This window comes from Accipiter gentilis, chromosome 27, assembly GCF_929443795.1.
Source record: "Accipiter gentilis chromosome 27, bAccGen1.1, whole genome shotgun sequence".
Taxonomy (NCBI): Eukaryota; Metazoa; Chordata; class Aves; order Accipitriformes; family Accipitridae; genus Astur; species Astur gentilis.
In genome coordinates, this window is record NC_064906.1 from 18733276 (window position 1) to 18752396 (window position 19121).

Sequence of the window (19121 nt, forward strand, 5' to 3'; positions counted from 1 at the left end):
ACGTTAAACATATTCAAGCCGGTGAGTTTAAAGCTTATGTGGCTGACAAAATGCACAAATCATACTTTCACCTCTACAGCCCAGCCTAGCTATTACAAAGACCCCACAAACCCTGTGATCAAGCAGGCTATACAGTACGGTCGTGTGCCAATAGCAGAATAAGAAGCGTAGGCGGGATTCCCTTCTTTCCTACCTGTTCTCCTGTCTCTCTGTACCATTTGATATATTCTCTAATGCAGGTTTGCATGGTCTTATCTGAAGGTGGAGACTGAAGACTTTTTATTTTTTCCCAAGGAATCGCACTTTGCAAGAATGCCTATTATCTGATGTGCAGCTTCCACGTGCAAAGATCAATTGTTTACATACTGTTAAAGAGAAATCTTTCTGAAGCCTGTGATTTCTGCAGGCCATATGTTTGAAAACTTCTACCCAAAGCATAATGATTTTTATGCCACAAAAAAGTTGCTTCACTTCATAATAAGAATCAAGGTTTTGAAAAACAGTTTCTCAAGGGGAATTTTTTTTTTTTTTTTTTCTTTTCAAGCTAACAAGTACTGCTGAAAGCTCCATGCCAAGTATTTGAGGAAACTGGATTAGTAACTGAATATTCACATTTGGATATGCACATACATATTTCTCTCTTACGTGGCTAACAGCTGTGCAGAGTACTGTCTTTCCAAGGAATCATAATGAGATGCTTGACTATGAGATTTCCACCAAGTAGAACCTCATTTTTATGGTTTTTTCCTTTCCTTTCATAAGCTATCCCATTGTTTCTGGTTGCTTGAGCATTCCCACATTTAATGCTATGCTGTACAATTGTCTCCTGTTTCTGTTACAACTTTCTATTAAAAGTTAAATATTGCACATTTTATAATGTCCATTTCTTTAAATGAGTAACCATGGGGTTCCCCAGCCTGTGCTCTCCACACGGCATGTTATTGAGTGAGCCAGCAATCACATTCTGTACCCACCAAACTTTGCAAAACGTGACAGTTGCAATAATCCAGCCTAGAAGCGAGAGCAGCACAGACAGCCGGGGTGCCAGCCATAGCCACGAGAATCTGCTTGCTAAGCTCTGCCTACAGGCTTACACGAGGGGATTGTACTCACGCTGAGCTCCAGTTTGACGCACGTCACCCCCTGTCTGAGGAAGAGCGCACCTCTGCTCTGTCACTCTACAACATCCCTATTAAGAGAGCTTTAAACTCTCATTCTCAGGCCAGCTCTGATTTTGTCTGTAGACCAAAAACGGTAACTTCACAGAGATATACTGCATTCACATTTTAACGTTGTGGTAATTCACCTAGGCAAAAGACAAGATGAGTATTGCCAATTCACTGTGCAATGTAGGATAAGAGGACAAATGTAAACCTCCCGGATTCAAAGTGGAGGAGCATCCTCCTCTGCTGCCTGAAATCTGGCAAGATTGCCAGCATACCAGTAGAGTCCTACAGGCATTTCTGCGTGGCTCATTTGGACACTGCCTGCCTCCTGGAGTAAAAATCACTACTTTTTAAGAGGGGGAGCTAGGAAAATTGTCACTCATTGCTATGTTCATCTATGAAATAGTATGCTGGGAAAGTGCTCTGTCCCGACTCCACATTGCTACATCAGAGCAAGGTCTCCTTGGAAACCCCTCTTCCTCAGATTCCCCTGCCAGGAGAACATGCTGCACAGCGAGGAGGCAGAACTAAAACAGAAACCCCAGACGATGATGGTCAATGTGAAAAAAATAAAACAACAAGGAAAAATACATGGATCACTAAAATGCCGGTGCACTCGCAGTAAGTCCCCCCCAAAATAAAAATGATGGCCACCCTCTTTAGAAGTGAAAAGACATTTTTTCACCCTTTTTTTTTTAAAATCTCCTGCAAAGTCAAGATAGGATCACAAAGTTCAGCCGGTTTTAGGAGGATTAAGGTTTAGAGATTAAGCTTCATTCATTTGGGGATGTAAATTAGCGGCAGAGGGACAGCAGCTGACTGGCGAGGGAAAGGAGGAAGGAGGATGCAGGTCAAAGAGCAAAGCACGTGCAACTGCAGGCTTCTACTGACATAAATCTCAAATGACAATACATCTGGCGCTCCACCACAAGAAAGTAAAATGCAGGACTATTGCCCGATATACTTGAAAAGTCTCCTCTGTTACTAAGCGAATAAAGGCAGAATGAGAAAATCCAGGTTTCTGTTAGCAACAGCATCAATGATGGGTAGGTCCTTATTCCACACTTCCTACTCCTACTAGTGCAAGGATAATAGAAATCTTCTGATTTTCTTTCCCAAGCGGTCCTCTGGCTCTGGGAAGCCCTCGTGTACACAAAAAAAACCAACCCCAAAGCCCATAGCTCGCTCCTAACCTGACTGTCCTGGGCAGCAGTAGCAATGTAGCAACGCAGGGCTATGACCAGAATGCATTCCCATTACGGGAGAGCTCTCATGTCCACAGGTTCCCCAGATAATTTCAAATGCTCATATGATGCTCTGCCCCACGTGCAATGGAAAATTAACAGCCAGTTCCTCTGTCTTCCTTTCAGCTGCCTAGCTTTGCAACCCCAGCATCTACATTAGAAATATACCACGGTAGTCTCCGCAAGAGTATTTTTAACTATTGCTACCTGCCTTCAGTATGCATCACCATCTGCTAAAGTTACCAGCACAATAATTACTCCCATTGACAAGACTACAATGATGTAGTAATAAGAGTTATGCTCCACTCTATTAGAAACAGAAATCCCAGACCATTTCTGGAGTCCAGCTTTTTTACTGGCTAAGCACAGGTTGCATTTTATAGATCAAGATTGGCTTGCAATGTTTGCAGTTAGAAAAGCTCATTTTGGCTTGAAAACTGAGTAAACATAGTCAGGAAATGATTGAAGGAGCATGGACCGCCAGGACATAATTTATAGTTACTTTCCCACACTTCAAACTATAGTTCTGCTCTTTGGATTCCAAAATTATTGATATAATTAAAATGCTAGATTGCCAATCCAGAAGTGCCTGATACTATCTAGCTCAATTGTCACTGTATATTTCAGTCACTTTTAAGAGCCAAGTCATCTATTGCAGACAAATCTGGAAAGAAATCATCCCCAAAACATACACACACACACATATATATACACGCATACATACAAAAACTAAAGTCCTGCGAGTCCCTCAAGACTGTACTGCCATTTTGACCTAAATTACTTAAGCAGCTACAAAACAATTCTAGATATGGACAGGATGAGTCGGTGGTTAAGCGGGACAGTCTTGTATTAAACCATGAAACCTCTGCTCTACTTTGAGTCAGGACACTACTATTAGAAGACGAACCAAACACAGCTCTCGGGGGTAGCAGGAGGAGAGTCATCTGCTGTCACCAAGAGTCCCTCTCTCTAAGACAAGTATTTTCACCCCCTGATACTTGGCAACTCAGAAACTCCCCCAAGATAAGGATGCTAGGCGAGTTCAGTTGCTGCCTGCCTTCCCCCACGCTCCCACCAGCACACCTGGAAGAACTCCTTGACAACAAGGGTGCCCTGGACTGGGATGTCCCCAAACTGCAGTCAGCTGCCAGAGGTAACCGAGGCGGTGGCAGAAGCGTTTTAGGGGCGAACGGTTTGATGGGGACCAAGCAGCCGGCTTGTCCCTCCGTGGAAGCTCCTTCCCCTTACGGTATCCCTGCTGACTGCAAATGCACTTGAGCCGTTCCACCGCCCGCGCTGGCAGTGCCGCAGCTTCCGCTCCTCTGCCCTACGAGCTTTTCCCTGCGCTCCTCCGTGCTGACTCCACACTCCTTGTTTGCTTCTCTCCTCCAGACTTTACACCTTCCCAACTCGTTACACGTATGTCTGTACAGAGGCGTGACCAAAACGTGATATAAAGACATCGGTATTTTTACACTGTTCCCTTTCTTCCTATTCTCGCATCTATTTACATAGAGCAACATTTTACAACAGCATGCACAAAAATGACTGCCCCCCTTTTCTTTCAGTGGGGTAATCTATTTAAGCAACCTGCAATGCAAAGTTTGGTTTCTAGTGACGATTACATTGAAAACTCACCCTCTAATATCAATTCCGTTGCATATCCTCGCTGTGAGTCAAGCTGCCTAAGTAGCAATCATCAAATGCCAGCAATTTTTTTGCCAGCCTTTTAAGCACATCTGTGCCAGCTAATAATAACACTATGCCATTAAAGCATTAAAAAATAAATTTTCTTTCTTTCCAAGATCAAAACATTTCAAGTATATACCACACTATTGCTTATTACAGAATTCCACATTGGCACATACCACGCTATTGCTTATGGATTTCCACCTTGGCACCAACAAAGAGATACAGAAATTCACCCCAAAGTGTTTGATTTACAGCCATTAATCCCCTGTAGTCTCCCTTCTGAAATACCCTCAGTCCAGAAAATAAATGTTCTGTTTTTTCTCAAGAATGCATTTTGTATTGCACTAAAAATACCAGCAAAACAAATACAGCGTTTGCCAGTGTTTCCTGTTAGCAAAGCAGAGAAGCTGCAACACTTATTACTTCACACCTCCTCTACATAGGCACACGTTTTAAATTGTATGCCTTTCTGCAATTTCACTTAGTTGAAAGAATACATGGGGGCAAAATAAATATTGGAATAGTTAACCTTACTATAAAAATTAAAACGTGTGAATACATATCCAATAATTAATACCTTGAAACAAAAATGCAATTCTCTTACAGACAGAATTTCTTCAAGCTTGAGGGTATTGGGAAACACTCTAATGCGAAAGAGGTTCAGAGATCTTTGGATTTTTTTCATCTGTCCAAATTTTTAAAAAGTAAACTTGAAACAAGACATTTGTATGAATAGCTTTTCAGTAATGCAAAGACTTCTCAAAGTCTTTATCAAATTTCTCGAATTCCTTAAGTCACAGGTATGCAGATACCCAGCAGTACCCATGTAGCTATCCCAGTAGCTGTCCTGCAGCATATAAAAAAAAAAAAATCTTGAGGAAATAAGTAATAGATAAAAATCAAATCCTGCTTTATTAGATTTGTTGAGATTCCTCAGAGTCAAATCAGTGTTTATTAGACACAGTTAAGGTATGTTTAGAGCATCGAGTTCCAGCCAACAAAAACAGAAGTATGGTAGCAGGTAGACAACAAATATTGTATAGATTCATGAAAAGATTTAAAAGTTTAAAACTTTCTTAACAATTTCTTCCCCCCCCCCCCCCTTTTTTTAAAATGTAATCTTGTTTACTGAAATTAAAGTAACTTCTTAGAATAATTGCTCTTTCCTATTGGGTGTCCATAAAAAAAGAATAAATTTAAAACCTGAAAACTTTCAGCTCATACTTGTATTATTTTATCAAAGTCCAACACATCATTTATTAACACCCATTTCCCATTTATATATTACTTTTTCTTCCTTAGCAAGATGCATCTCATTTATGTATGAATGAAGAATTGGTCCTTTAAGATTTTGGGTTTCCCTTCATAGTGAGTTTTCTTCCTTTTGGATCCATACAACAAACTCTAAGAAGACCAAGGAGAAAAATCACTCTACAGTCCTTCATGTCTAAACTTTTCAGTCTGTAAAAGACATATTGGCACTTACACGTAGGGAAGTTTGCACTGCTAAGACAAAACCAAAGGTATCTTCAGTGGATGTAATGGAGATCCCCAAAGAATCACTCATGTCTTAAGTTGATAAAAGACAAATTAAAATTTAGAAAGGAAAGGGTGCATAGCCTGTACAGCAAAGTTGCTCCCATACCACCATTCTTTCTTAAAGCCCGCTTTCTTGAGTTACCAAGATCAGATTATTGTGATCCTGCCTGATCTTCACCACCGTCTTCTCCAAAAAAGTCCTGTTTCCCCTTTACTCTGAACATGGTGTTTTGCTTCGTCAGTGACTTCGGTCATTAACTTCTCTACTTTCACATAACCTGCCCGATCCCTGTATCAGGTGAGGGAGCTGCAGGCAGAAAGCCACCTTACTGTGACACTGCTTGCTTCTAGAGCTCTCACTGCACTTAACTTTGCAGTTGCATGATGCCACGTTCACCTGAGAATTACCAGCAAGTTCTACCCCTGAAAACAGTGGGCTACCTGTTTGGGTTGCACAAAGCAATAAACTGATGTATTCCGTTCTTTCAGGAGAGGGAACCAAACTGTACTACAATTCTTAAAACAGGGGGAAAGAAAGAACACGGAAAAGAAACGCTACTACTATTTCAGCGAGCTGAACCATTTGGAAGTAACTTTCTGCTTTCAATATTTTGTTATTTCAGTTAATGAAGGCATAGGTAATTACAGGATCTTTTTCCCCAGATACCTTTTTTCCCCGTCAATGCAAGAAGCAAGCAAGCAAAAATAAGTCACGCCTCAGTATCAGAGTAATCTATATAAAAATTAGCCAGAAATGCTTTGGTTACCTCCCCCTATAAAGACAAAGGAGTTAGTGGGAAATGAACAGAAAAAGTCCTGCTGTCGCCATCTCCGTTTGTTTATCACAGTCCATCTACTGGTATGCAGTCAACCAACAGGTAAAAATAACACTGAAACTAGAGACATTTTATGCCATTGACTTCATAGGGACAGAATTCCAACCTTTGCACATTGAGTAGACAGCAGATACATGAATACGCTGTGTTTTTTTCCTCCCAGTTAACAGCAGAATTTTAAATTACTAGAAAAGTCACCTAGACCAGACTCTACCAGGGATATTCTCCATGGCAGCTCAGCAACAGATCGAACAATGTTCACTGTATTACTTACCTGAGGAAGCTAAAGTAGACAGGCTCCATACAAAACAAGCTTTCCTGGTTCAATTCAAAGTTACGTACAAATCGGAGAATGACTAATGGTGGCTTCCCAAGTTTTTAGGCTATCCTTGTGGTGCAAGTAGGTCACATTTTATAGTCTCGTTAAGAACTGTTTAGACCTCAGCCCGTAACATTGTCTAGGCATGAAGAAGCCACTCTCTTTGCCAGTGAAATTGAGAAACCGATTTTGACATTTAATGTGTCACGTCTATTTTATTTATAATCTCTAAAGAGTAATGAGACATATCCTTTGTAAAATAGAACTAAACAGATATGTAAACTGCTACGCGGAACTACGGTGAATTCCATTTGGGAAGAAAATGAAGGTTTCTGTCTTTTTCGTGACTTAATCGAGAACCCTTCCGAGAGGGCTCTTAAAGGGGAGAGGTGGCAGCCTGCCTCCCAAGTGATGACAGCAGCCCCTAAATCAAGTGTCACACAGCTCCAAACCCTAAGGAGTCATCAGTCATGCTTGCAAGAGGGGAAGGAGCAGCCTCCTTCCCTGAGATCAATGAGGCAAACACAGAATACTCCTCCTGCTCCCCTAAGGATGATTGATGACTCCTTAGCAGCTGAAGTGTGTGACATTCGATTTCACTCACTGATAAGATTGTGTCTATCCAAACACCTCCTAGTTAATGTTTCCAGGGCCCCTACATAGCTGCTGTTTGTGACGGTTTACACAAAGCTCAATTGTTCAATGATTAATGAATTTCTCAACAATAGAAGAAAATTCTGTAAGAGAATTTTGTAACTTTGTGGCTTGATATTCTGATCACAACACAAAATAGGCACATAGGCTCCTCAAGAAAATTAGTGGGAGATCTCCCGCCTTTGTCAAATGACACTTAGTGGGGAAAGCAGCCCTAAAAGAAAACTCGCTTTTTTCCTTAACACTTCAAAATACACCCTTGAGGTCTGCTTTCCAGAAAACCTAATGCATTGATTGATTAAAAATATTTTCCAAAACTTTAAGCAGCAGATTTACATGTGATTATAGATTTCAACAGACGAAACATGCTTTACAGCTTTCTTATTTTTCTTACGGCACCATATTCTTATCCAGTTATTCCAGATTTTGAAATGAAGCAATCAGCATGATTTGAAACTCTGCTTTATAATGCTTTGTAACCACAAGGCACACTTTTGTTTATAGGTTCTAAAGCATGCCTGCTTTATATTACATCCAGTCGTATGAGAGGTCTTGTTCAATAAGCTTCTTTAATACCACATAAATTGCGCAGCACTATTTACATATATTACAGTGCTCATACCCAATTCTTCTGCTTTTAAGATTGATATTGAATTAAATCTTTTAGGCAGCTGTATTTTTATCTCTCTTATGATATCACAATCAGGAAATGCAAGAATGTTTTTCAACCCCGATAAGTGCCGTCTTCAGCTGGACTCTGCCCCGGATGCCTTTGGGAGGTTTTAGCACTTTGCACAAAATTCACGAACCTCTGATAAACACAAGAACCAGGCAACCCAGAAGTCTGTCAGAAAATACCTTCAAAGGGAGCTAAACTGTACTCCAACAGGTTGTCAATTATATCAATATATCTTTTTTCCAGCTCTTTTAAGGTCAAGTGCTTTATATACTTCTAGTCTGAAGATTACCTTCCTTACTCTCTAAGTTTGTTTGTCAAAAAGCGTAACGGTGAATGAGAAGAATACTGCAGTACAGTCCAGCAAAAGATGATGAGTGTGGCTATCTCAACCCTTCAAAATGAATGACAGGAACAAAATGGCATTACTATCAAAGAAAAATGTTCCACATAACCGTTATCATTTTGCCAAAACCAGCCCACCAGAAGAAACCAAAGAGAAATTCCAAGCTTGGACTTGCCAAATGAATCGTTCACTTAAAATCCAAAACAAAAGCATTGCTTTTGCCAAACATTGCTAATATTGCTGAGGCCTCGCGTGAAAAAGCAAGAGCTCCGACTATTTGGAATTCATTTTTGATGTAAAACTTGGCTTGTTCCCACTTAATGCAAATAAGAGACTACACACTACCTTGAAGCTCTTTAAATTAAAAATGATAGTGACACAGAACCGTGCCAAATTAACTCAGCTATGATGAAATGATTACAAAAACATGCTGTTATGAACAGTCTTGGCACTTAAAGACATGATGAAGTCTCCATAACACTCTGAAAATTTTTTTTAAATGAAAATAAAGACTGGTTTTGAAGTCAACATTTTATTTCCAAAATATTATATTCTTAAGGAATTTTAAATACGAAATATAATGAGATACAAAATCGAACAGATACTTATGTTGAAAAATATACTTTCTAAAAAGCTTTTAAGATGACACGTTTCTAATCCTGACATACTTCAATGTCATAGACTAAAAAATATATTTGGCAATACCTTTTGGACAATAGTGTTTGGTCTATAACATAACCTTATAACATTAACTCGTTTTTGGTTTTTTTTTCACTAAAAAATTGAAAAAGCTTTTCTTTCTAAAACAGAAAAATCATCTTGCATTGTCTCTCATGGTTCATTATGAGATAAACTAAAATCAGACTCAAAAAAATGCCCTTAGCAATGCCAGTAACCGTTGTTAAGGACAGCGAAGTTGACAGGTAAACAGGAATTCACATCATGCAGGGTCTCATTTTCCAGTCTGAAGTGTACCACCTCAAATACTTGAGCATATATGAGTACTCTCCAGCCCCAATTATCCACTAATGAGAACCTGTATTTTGAGAGTATACGAAGATTTTTTGAAGGGTATGTTTGTTCGACAAACAGCCACAGTTCTACCAGAAGTAGCTACTTGAAGCTGTAACAGATAATTCCCAAATTCCCTTCTGTATCACATACATTAGGAAGCAGGGACATCGAATTCTTCAGGGAAAACTATGTTCTGAAACTGTCAGACAGGCTTCACTCAAAAACTAAATTCATATACAGATAGGGGTTTGTGTGCATTACTTTTCCCTCCCCTCTCATTATTCTTCAATCCAGTCAACTTCAATAAAATTTATTAGGATAAATATTTTATCAACATTTCTGTGAAACCAGCTGATCAGCTGGAAGACAGATATCTTACTGGTGTGTTCACTGAAAGCACTGGGTACTGCGTGCTCAGAACTACCTACTAGACTTCAAATAGGTACTACATGGAAGAGAACATTTACGAATACCCAAACTGGGAAAAGTCATGATGGGAGGTATGGGAGTTGTGGGATGGGTGGGAGGAGAGGCTTAGCACTCACTACTAAATATGTGTGAGTATCAAGATTAACCTGTGGAATATTTAAATTCAAAGAAATACAAATACTTCCCTGAAACAGTTGAGCTAAAAAAAAAAAAAAAAAAAAAAAAAAAGAGAAGAAACCAGAGAAGACGCTTGGAAACCTGCCTAATTTCCTCTGAGCACACAGTCCATCCACTTGGTGAGCTCACAGGGAAACCCAACTTGCATCATGGTGACTCTCAAACAGTCTTTCTCTGGGAATGACTTGAAGAGACAATGGTTTTCCTAATCTGTGGCCATGAGATGACCAGACTGTTTCAGAGCTGGAACTCCTCCTTTGTCCAGAAATTCAAAAACTTCAAGGACTTTCTTCTGACCCAGAAGACCAACTGCCAAACTCTTCTATTAAATGGTCTACCCTTCACCACCTACTCCTATTGTTCAGAAAAATCTTTCTGGCATTTTCTAAATTCGGAATGCTTAACTTTGAAACCTGCAGAAAGCATTGTGTATTTTGGAAATCTGCAATTCTGCAGTCTTGCAGAATTGTTAAGCGTTGTTACTCTCAGAATAAATGTCTATTTAAAACAAAGCAAAAACCGCTAAACTAACAACTTGAAACCCTTGCACCTACCTATTGCGGCTGAAAAACATATGTTGCCATCCTCCATTTGGATCCATTAGTAAAGGAGGAGAGATGCTCTTATTGATTTCACTTATATTCCATTTAGAAATGGAACGTGTCATCCTGAATTCCATTTTAGGATCACGTTGGCAGTATGCTTTAGTTCTTACCAATGTTTTCTTTTCCACTTTTCCTGACCTGTTCTCTACAACAAGTTTCCTTCCAGTCCTGCAACTTTCCCAAGTCCTTCCCCTTATCCAGTAAAACCAAGCTTTCCATTCAATTCACTTTCTTATCATCCACACCGCTTACCTATCACATTGGCTACTTCCCCACAGGACCCAAAATCCTGCTGATTTCAGGTCTCCTCCATAACGAACACTCACATTCAAATCCATGCCCTTCCTTAAACTTAAACTCACCAGTCGCTACCATACCCTCCTCAGCTCTATGAACTATCTTTTTGGCTAATCAATAAATCATTTCCTCTAACCTCAATCTGAATTCTAAGACCTTCAGAACAATCCCACTACATCTTGGTTCCTCATCAGATCTCTCCCATGTCTCTCACCCTTTTTCAGTTTTTGATGTGGCTTAAACCTAGTCTGTTTGTCAATTATTAGGCCAATGTTGGGCCATCACCCCAACCCGTGGTTTCCTAGCTCCTCTTTTCACATCCCCCTCCCAGTCTTCCTGATAACAGAACTATGCCACTGTCTAATGAGCAGCCTAAGTTTCCACGTAAGAGTCCCAATTTTCTTCTCTCCTTTCCTGGCAGGTTCCAACCACTAACTCTGCTATAACTCCACATCTGGTCCTGCCTTTAGACACACTGAAGGGACAGGAAAAAGCTTGTAGACCATAAAGAGAAAAGACCTTAAGAAGCAATTGGCTAATTGCACATTACAAATGAAGTCTTAAAATTCACGTTTGCCAGGAACTGTAAATTATTCCCTACATTAAAAAAAAGAAATTCAGTTCACGTTCAAATCACAGAATGGACAGCCATTATTTGCTCACCTGAAATATTTGTTTCAAGGAGAAAAGTGCCCGTCTCAGCTCCCGTCCATTGGAATTGTAAAGTTTTTCTGGGGAAAAAAAAAAGCAACAGAAAGAAGTTCAGAATAAACAAAACCGACAACAGGGCAAAAAAGTAGTAGGGTTTTCAAAAGAGTTGGAGTGGAAGAGTCATAGTGCTCATTTCTCACTAGGTGGACTGCTGTTAAAGAAAGCAGCTTTGTCTTTTATATATACAGGACTCGTTCATTAAAAATGTGAAGTAAAACCAGGGTTTAGTTGTCTATAACTGCAGATACCATCTCCCAGGTAAATTGACAGTAGCTTTAACAAGATCAGTGAGAAGCAATGCTCTATGGAGTTTTTGAAAATGCCTAGAAATACGGCTCTTTCTGCAGTAAGGAAAATTTAGGGTTTATTGACAGTACCAGATTAGTCTCAAAAGACTCAACTGAGAGCACTCTTTGCTATTGTTATCAAAGCTAGAGCCACTGAATCCCATCCTTGACTGCCTTCCCTCTAGACATTCTTTTCTCATGTTCTCATCTTTCTATTGTTAAATCCTTTTTGCAATAGCAATGAACATTAATACCAGAAATAGTCGGACAGTCTGTTCTAAGATAATTCAAAACAGTGTTTTATTCTCATGAAAACTGATATTGATCTTTTTCTAAATGAAGCAGAAGCCTTCTTTTCATCATCCAATACTGAAATATATTACTTCATTTATTCCCATACTAATGCATAGTTGTAGAAATAATTTAAAGACGACAAAAGCAACTCCTCTGCTACCTTTCTGAACCCTGCCAAAACGTTTGTGCCTTTGGAAGAAGTCTTGGAGTGTACATCTCAAGTTTATTATTGCATATTGGCAGTGATTTGTGACTATGGAAGGATGGAGCAGAAGGTATGCTCTTCAAGTCCTCCTGGTCTACAACATTTGGCATATCTGATAGAAAGACTATATGCAACGCTTCTACAGTACTAAATTGAATTTTATTACACTAATGAAATCTGAGGACAATTACAAAGGAAAATCAAATCTTTATGGTCACCTCCCATGACACACTTTGCCTCACCCACAGACCATCACGGAAGGACCTTCTCTGCGATGGACAGCAGCCAGCATGTCATGAGATCAAAGCTGGAATGCCCGTGGAGTGGGAATATTCTTATGAGAAAATGAAGTATCAACCCCCAAAGTTTTATTTCTTACTTACCCTTGTCTACTTCTCTTCTAATTACTACTTTACACTACAAAATCAATTTTATTTCCTTCTCTCAGGAAGTAACAAAAAAGGCGTAGCATTTGAGGATTCAATGCACTTATAACTCAGTAATCATTTTTTTCTTCAATCAAAGAAGGCAGGTTTTAATGTTAGAAAAACATCTCTTACTCCTAAGTCATTGTCAACCAACGAAAAAATGTGAAGTAAAACTTCAGCAAAACTTACACTTTTTTTTTGTAAACATTGAAAGTAGTTTTGTTCATCCCTAATTGCCTCTGGTTTCAAAGGCAGAATATGTAGAATTGGCAAATCTATTGTTGTTATAAGTTGTCTCCTTCCTTGCACTGTTTATAGATTCCTGACAAAACACTGGAGGAACGATTTCACTTCAAGCCATAAACTTAGAGGCATACTTTAATTACTCTCGCTTAAAAAACGCACTGGCATGTGAAACTACATTTCTTGGCAGGGTAAAGTGTAATTTTGTCAGGAAAGCTTAAAGAATAATAAAGGTCTTTTAAGACCTGGTCTGTCAACTTTACATGCCATATTACACAAAATATTCCTCTTTGAAAGACACCTCCATCTGGCATTTGTTATTACTAATTTCCCCCTATTCATAATTCACCAGCATCATTACAAGCAGAATCTCTCCAAACAAGGCAGTACATTATCATCTTAATTAAGAAAGGCACCACTTCTTAAAGTGTTGGCAACTTTGTACGTAAATATCAATGTCCTAACAAATGCCATCTGTCAGTCTCAGTCTTAAACAGGAACAATCATCATCCCGGCCGGCGGTAAAGTCCTAACGAACCATTGTTATGATACCATAACGCTGGTTGCTTTCATTGGTGCGTGCAGATTTTTGGTACGTCTCAGAGGAACAATGCCGAACATTATTCTCCTTGGTCTTTTCACAGAGCATAACATCATCCTTGGCAATCGGCAAAAACAACGCTCTCCCTGCTCACATGTAGCAAAGAGGACAGAAGTTATTAACTGCAGCTTAAAAAGGGGTCTACCGTTAGAGCTGAAGAATCAATAACTACTGGAAGCGTGAAGTTTGGCAACAGCAGCGGCAACAAGACAGCAGCACGCATTGCAAATGCTTGAGCGGGTCTGACACCCCTTTTGAGGAGCAACAGTCCAGGTAAGTCATCTCATTTCGGTTATCTGCTACCAGGGCGCAGCAACCTACACGGAGACAATGCACGGTCACAGATCCCTCCTCGGGTGGAGCTGATCTTGTTGAGTCAGCTCAGAAATACAAGTTCCTAACCTTCTTCACCTGATATTCTTACACGTAGGCACTATACTGACCGTCTACATAAGTCTCAGCACCCACTTCTTATCGTGCTGGCAGCCATCAGAAACATTCACAGCGCGTAACCCACGGAGGACAGTGAGACTGTCACTCCTCAGCACCATGCCACATCAGAAGACGTTTTGGTTTAGAAAACCGCAGTCCAGGGCGAACCTCACCCAGGGCAGGAAACCCTGCATAAGCCGAGGTACTGCACGGGTCACCTCATAAAACCTCGTACTTGTATTTGTGTGCTGTTTTTCAGAAAATGATCTATGCACACACAGATTACAGCTCAGGGACACTCAGTAAGATGCTCTCAAGGCCTCACAGGATTCCCATTTGTCAACAGTAGCTTTAACACCACAGGGACCTCGGGGCTCATCCCAAAAGCCCCAGACTGCAAGCAAGGCTATGAAAATGCATCAGGAGAAACTGAAAGGCAATAATCACTCGTAAGCTCTTTCTCCATGGTAGAAAATCAAATTTAAAAAAAACAGAGAGGGAAAGGCACATTTGCTTACCATGTTTTCACACTGAAGACAATTCAGAAACCAGAGAACAAATGCTTTTTAATGCTTGCTGTTTTACATTAGCAATTTAAAGCGTTGCCCTCTTTTAAACAGACTGAGAAATAGCCTTCCATGCTAAAGCACAGAGGTGACTGTAATTCCCACAGTGCATCCCTGGCAGAGTTGTCTTTAACTGAAACGAATGATGCCTGGGGTTTTGAAACAGGAGTCCAACCTGCTACTATCACCAGAAGCAAAAATTCTGAGGTGCTCCAAGGACAGCCCAAAAGACCTACCTGCTCACTGCCTTGTTGTAACGTGTTGTAGATAAGCTTGAATACGTGTACACCAGGACTGCTTTATGCCAGAAATTGAAACTCTGAACTTCAAGCAGGAACACTCGCTGCTGCATCTCTGCCTGAATGTTCAGAAGTCTCTGGCCCGTTGGTAAAACGTATCTCTCATCCTTGCCCAGGTCAGGTACAGGTTGGAGACATACTACACTCACACGTTTCAAGATTAAAGAAGATAAAACAGGCCAGGGAGTTTGAGATATCTGACTATCCACTTATTGATGACATTTCTGACAGTTATGTCCTGATAAGCTATGCTATTGCAGTTCTTTTTACTACTTTTCTTCAAGAAATAGCTGCATCTGTGGCTGTGAAATAGGTTTAACTGAAGATAGCAAGATGATAGAAAATTTTCCCTGGTGGTTCCCTCTGATGATAACTAACACTAGAGGGCACTGCTTATTTCTTTATTTTATGGGAAAAAAAAAAAAAAAGAAAAAAAAAAAGAAAAAAAAAAAAGAAGGCACTCTCGTCCCTCCATGGGCTTCCCACTGATGGAGCAATGCTGTTTGGGATGCTGAGCTATTACTTCATTAACCTTGAAACCCTGGGTTTTATCTGTAGACTGTAGGACATCCTGAAAAACTAATAAGCATCAGCACTGCCAACCTCAAACATTCAAAGTCAGAATCAAATCTTGTGCAACTACCTGATAGAAAACCAGATACTGGTATGGCCTTGAGTTTTATTTACCTTTCTGTGACAAGCAAGAGTCACATTTGTTAAAATTATCTTTCATAACATAACAGGTAGGTGTATATCCTTGAAAGACAAAGAGATTGCCTTAGCTTACCACTTCTTTCTACAGGCAGAGTGTCAAAGATAACCAGGCTTGTGATACAGACGGACACACGCGAGAAAGCAACCCACAACTGCCTATTCTCTTGCAAAGGCAACACACTTTGGTCGAAAGAAGGCTTCACGCTCTAAAAGAAAACCATTATTTATTACTCAGGTTTTCGTTTGCTTCTACTTTTGTAAAAATAACTCTCCTGCAGAGGAAAGGGAAACAATTCGTGCAAGGTGAAAAGGTATGTCTCTACATGAATTTAGTACAAACATGGAGGTGGAGGCAAGGCAGTTTGGTTTGCAATCGGCATTTTTTCAGAAAGCAAGAGAAGCCTTTAAAGATCTTTATTTTATGGGACCACTGGTAGCTTTCAAAGGGGATTCTATTTTTTCAAAGATGACGATCAGAAGGTCAAATTTCCTTGGGTATTAAACTCTTTCGACTACACAGGAAAAGGGACTTTTTAAAGAAAATAATAATTGCTCTTTATATTAACAAAAGTATTGACTTCTCTTCTGCTTTCTATGGGAAAATGAGTGTTTTCAATCCACGATAATAAAAGAAAAAACAGAATTGGCTGAATATTGCTTGGTTCAGTCCCATGTGTTACACCTGACCTCTGACCGACAGGGTACCATCCTCCTCCCTTCCTCTTCCATCACACCCATTGAATTAGTCCCTGGGATATAGTAATTTATGTAGCATCAGCCTTTTGAGCTATTGGCAAAGGCTCGTGAACATCTGGCTGAACACAAATGGGAGTTGCTCTGCTTCACTTGCTGCTGCCTGAATGACCTCCACGTCTCCCATCCATGCCTCTTTTCTTTAAACCATAATTTCAAGACGAAGCTCCTTTCCTTACAAAAACATAAAAGGGAGATTAACTCCATGTCTGATTACATTAGCAGGGTACCTAGTGCAGACCTAATTAAACAACATTGGAAACATTTCCTGCCATTCATTTCTAAGGTCCTTGCATGGGACAGAAGTAGCAACGTTCTCTGGCCTCCACTAGCCACTTGCAAACAGGCTAGTACTTAGAAACTAAAAACTTAATTCTTGTCCCTGCAACAATAAATAAAACATTAAGTGCTCACTAGGAAGAAATATTAGTGATAGAAGTAATAGCAATAGTGTCTTAGAATTTAAATGAACTGCCTAGGTTTCCACCAGCACTGATGGGGGAAAAAAATTAAAGAACAAAAAAAAAATGTTTATAACAATAAAATATCTTTCTGTGAATGCCAAGTACTGCACTTCCAAGTTTATTACTACACTCTTCCAGTTTTAAATGGGTGTTATTCTTTCTGAATGGATTTACACAATTATAAAACTGGATAAAAATTTGAGCAGCACAGCAAGTAGTCAGGCATAGGGGTGTAATCCTGTGAACAGGTTTCAGGAAGCAGCCTGGTATAGACTTCACTGGGTTACTCGAGTGGGCCCCCGGGTACATATAGTGCTGCAGATCTATAAAACAACTGTATATAAAACTAGTTAGTGCAGTGTGCCAGTCTTTCACTGTATGTCAAACAAATTAAAGCAGTCCTCTAAGAAGAGACCTGGTCCTGTGCCAAGAACAGGCTCTCTTTTTAGTTTTGCTTTTGTCCACAAAAGCCAGTCATAAATGTGTTGGCCAGACAAGGCACTCTCCTTTTCGTCCCGGACCCCCTAGAAAATACACGGAGAAGGGATTCATTCACAAGCACATTGCCCCCTATTGCATTAACACAGTTGCTGCTTCTGCTGAGATCACTTCATTTTGCATATTACAAATCTTCATTTTTTCTCAAATCTGATCTTATTTTCTCTCCATAAATAGTTTGTTGTGCATTAATTAGCGCAACGCACCACGTGTGAACTCAGGCTGTATATTCTCCTGCTGATCCAGGGATAAATGATTAGCAGTTAGCGAGGAAAAGGAGTTTTCCTACAATACAGGACTCGAGGCCAAGCAAGCGGCCGTGTACAACCGTGGGGAAGCCTGGCTGCGCAACGCCGAGCCCACGTCGCCGTCAGTGCCGACTGCCTTGGAGGAATGTGCAGGCTGCCTCCAAGGAATGCCGCTCCGGCTCCCCGTCAGAGCAAAACCTCCCTGCCCTCTTTTTCATTCAGACACGCAGCAGCTGCTTAGCTAATTACGTGAGACAGTGGGTCCCCTCAGCGAGCCGGGTCCTTCGCCCCCGCTGGGAGAGTGGGACCCTTTGTGGGGAGAGGATCCTATTACAGCCGCACATGAGAAGAGCTCCCCTTCTAGCTTGCATCCTTATTCCCTTTCTCCGTAAAGGACTTGCAGGTGGAGAGTGGGAGGAGGGAAAGCCAAAAAACAGCCTTGGACATCCTTTCCTAGCCCGTACCCTAAAACCACGCTGGCCGAGGCTTAAAGCAGAGGGTGCAAAGAGCCACCTGCAAACCCCAGGGAACCCGTGGCTTTGGACAGGCAAGCAGGGAGAACGCCACGGTGGGATCTCCACCGGGAATGAAAAATACCCGATACAGCCAGCACATCAGAGAAATTCTGTACACTTGTACCTAATGAGTTTCCTGCCTCTTTAAGGGCCGAAGTCTGCTTTCCTGCTGCTGCAAGAAGCAAGGGGCACAGACAGTCCCCTGGATTTCCACAGGGAGAGCACACAGGGCAGAAACACCACTTTGGGAAGAAGGACTGGAGATAACCTTTTTTGAAGGTTTCTCTGAAGCGCCAAACGTCCTAACTTCTATCATGAGGGAATTAACATAAAACTGTCAGCACAGGAACAATTATACATTTAAATACAGTGACAAAGGTAGCCAACTGCTCCAGGTGCAAATGTCCTCCCCATGAAGCATACCCCGATTCTCGCTCCTGTATTTCCAAGAGATACAAAATGAGATTGAATCATTTGTGGGAAAAGGAGTAACAGTAAGAAAACTCCAGAGGACCGAGGAGAAAAAACAATGACCCTGAGGATAAGGAATCAGCGACATGTGACAACAAAGAAACAACACAAAGAAGTACAGCAAAGCAGAGGGGAGTCAGTGGGAGGGAGAACAGACAGCAGGAGAGGTGAAGGTCTGGAGTGCCACTAATATGAAAACAGTAATACTTAAAGAAAGCAGTAATGCTTAAACAGTCACCTACAGAGAACTAAACGTATTAGGAAGCATGGAAAGACTAAGTGAGAAACTGAATCACTTGTGTAAAACAGAGAGAGAGAAGTCATTCTTTCAGGGTAGGTCCTTTTCTTTCTGAACACGTAATTCCTGAATGCCCTGGAGACTCCCCCACCTTGGTTCC

At 40.6% G+C, this 19121-nt stretch overlaps 1 protein-coding gene across 12 annotated transcripts in view; it reads right to left on the reverse strand.

Annotated features, from left to right (window-relative positions):
• FHOD3 (formin homology 2 domain containing 3) overlaps window positions 1-19121 on the reverse strand; it is a 392512-nt gene that overhangs the window by 203181 nt on the left and 170210 nt on the right. For all 12 annotated transcript variants that reach the window (XM_049830455.1, XM_049830454.1, XM_049830453.1 and 9 more), the window contains exon 4: window positions 11658-11725. In XM_049830455.1, coding sequence (XP_049686412.1) covers window positions 11658-11725 — 68 coding nt within the window. The remainder of the gene's footprint in view (window positions 1-11657; window positions 11726-19121) is intronic.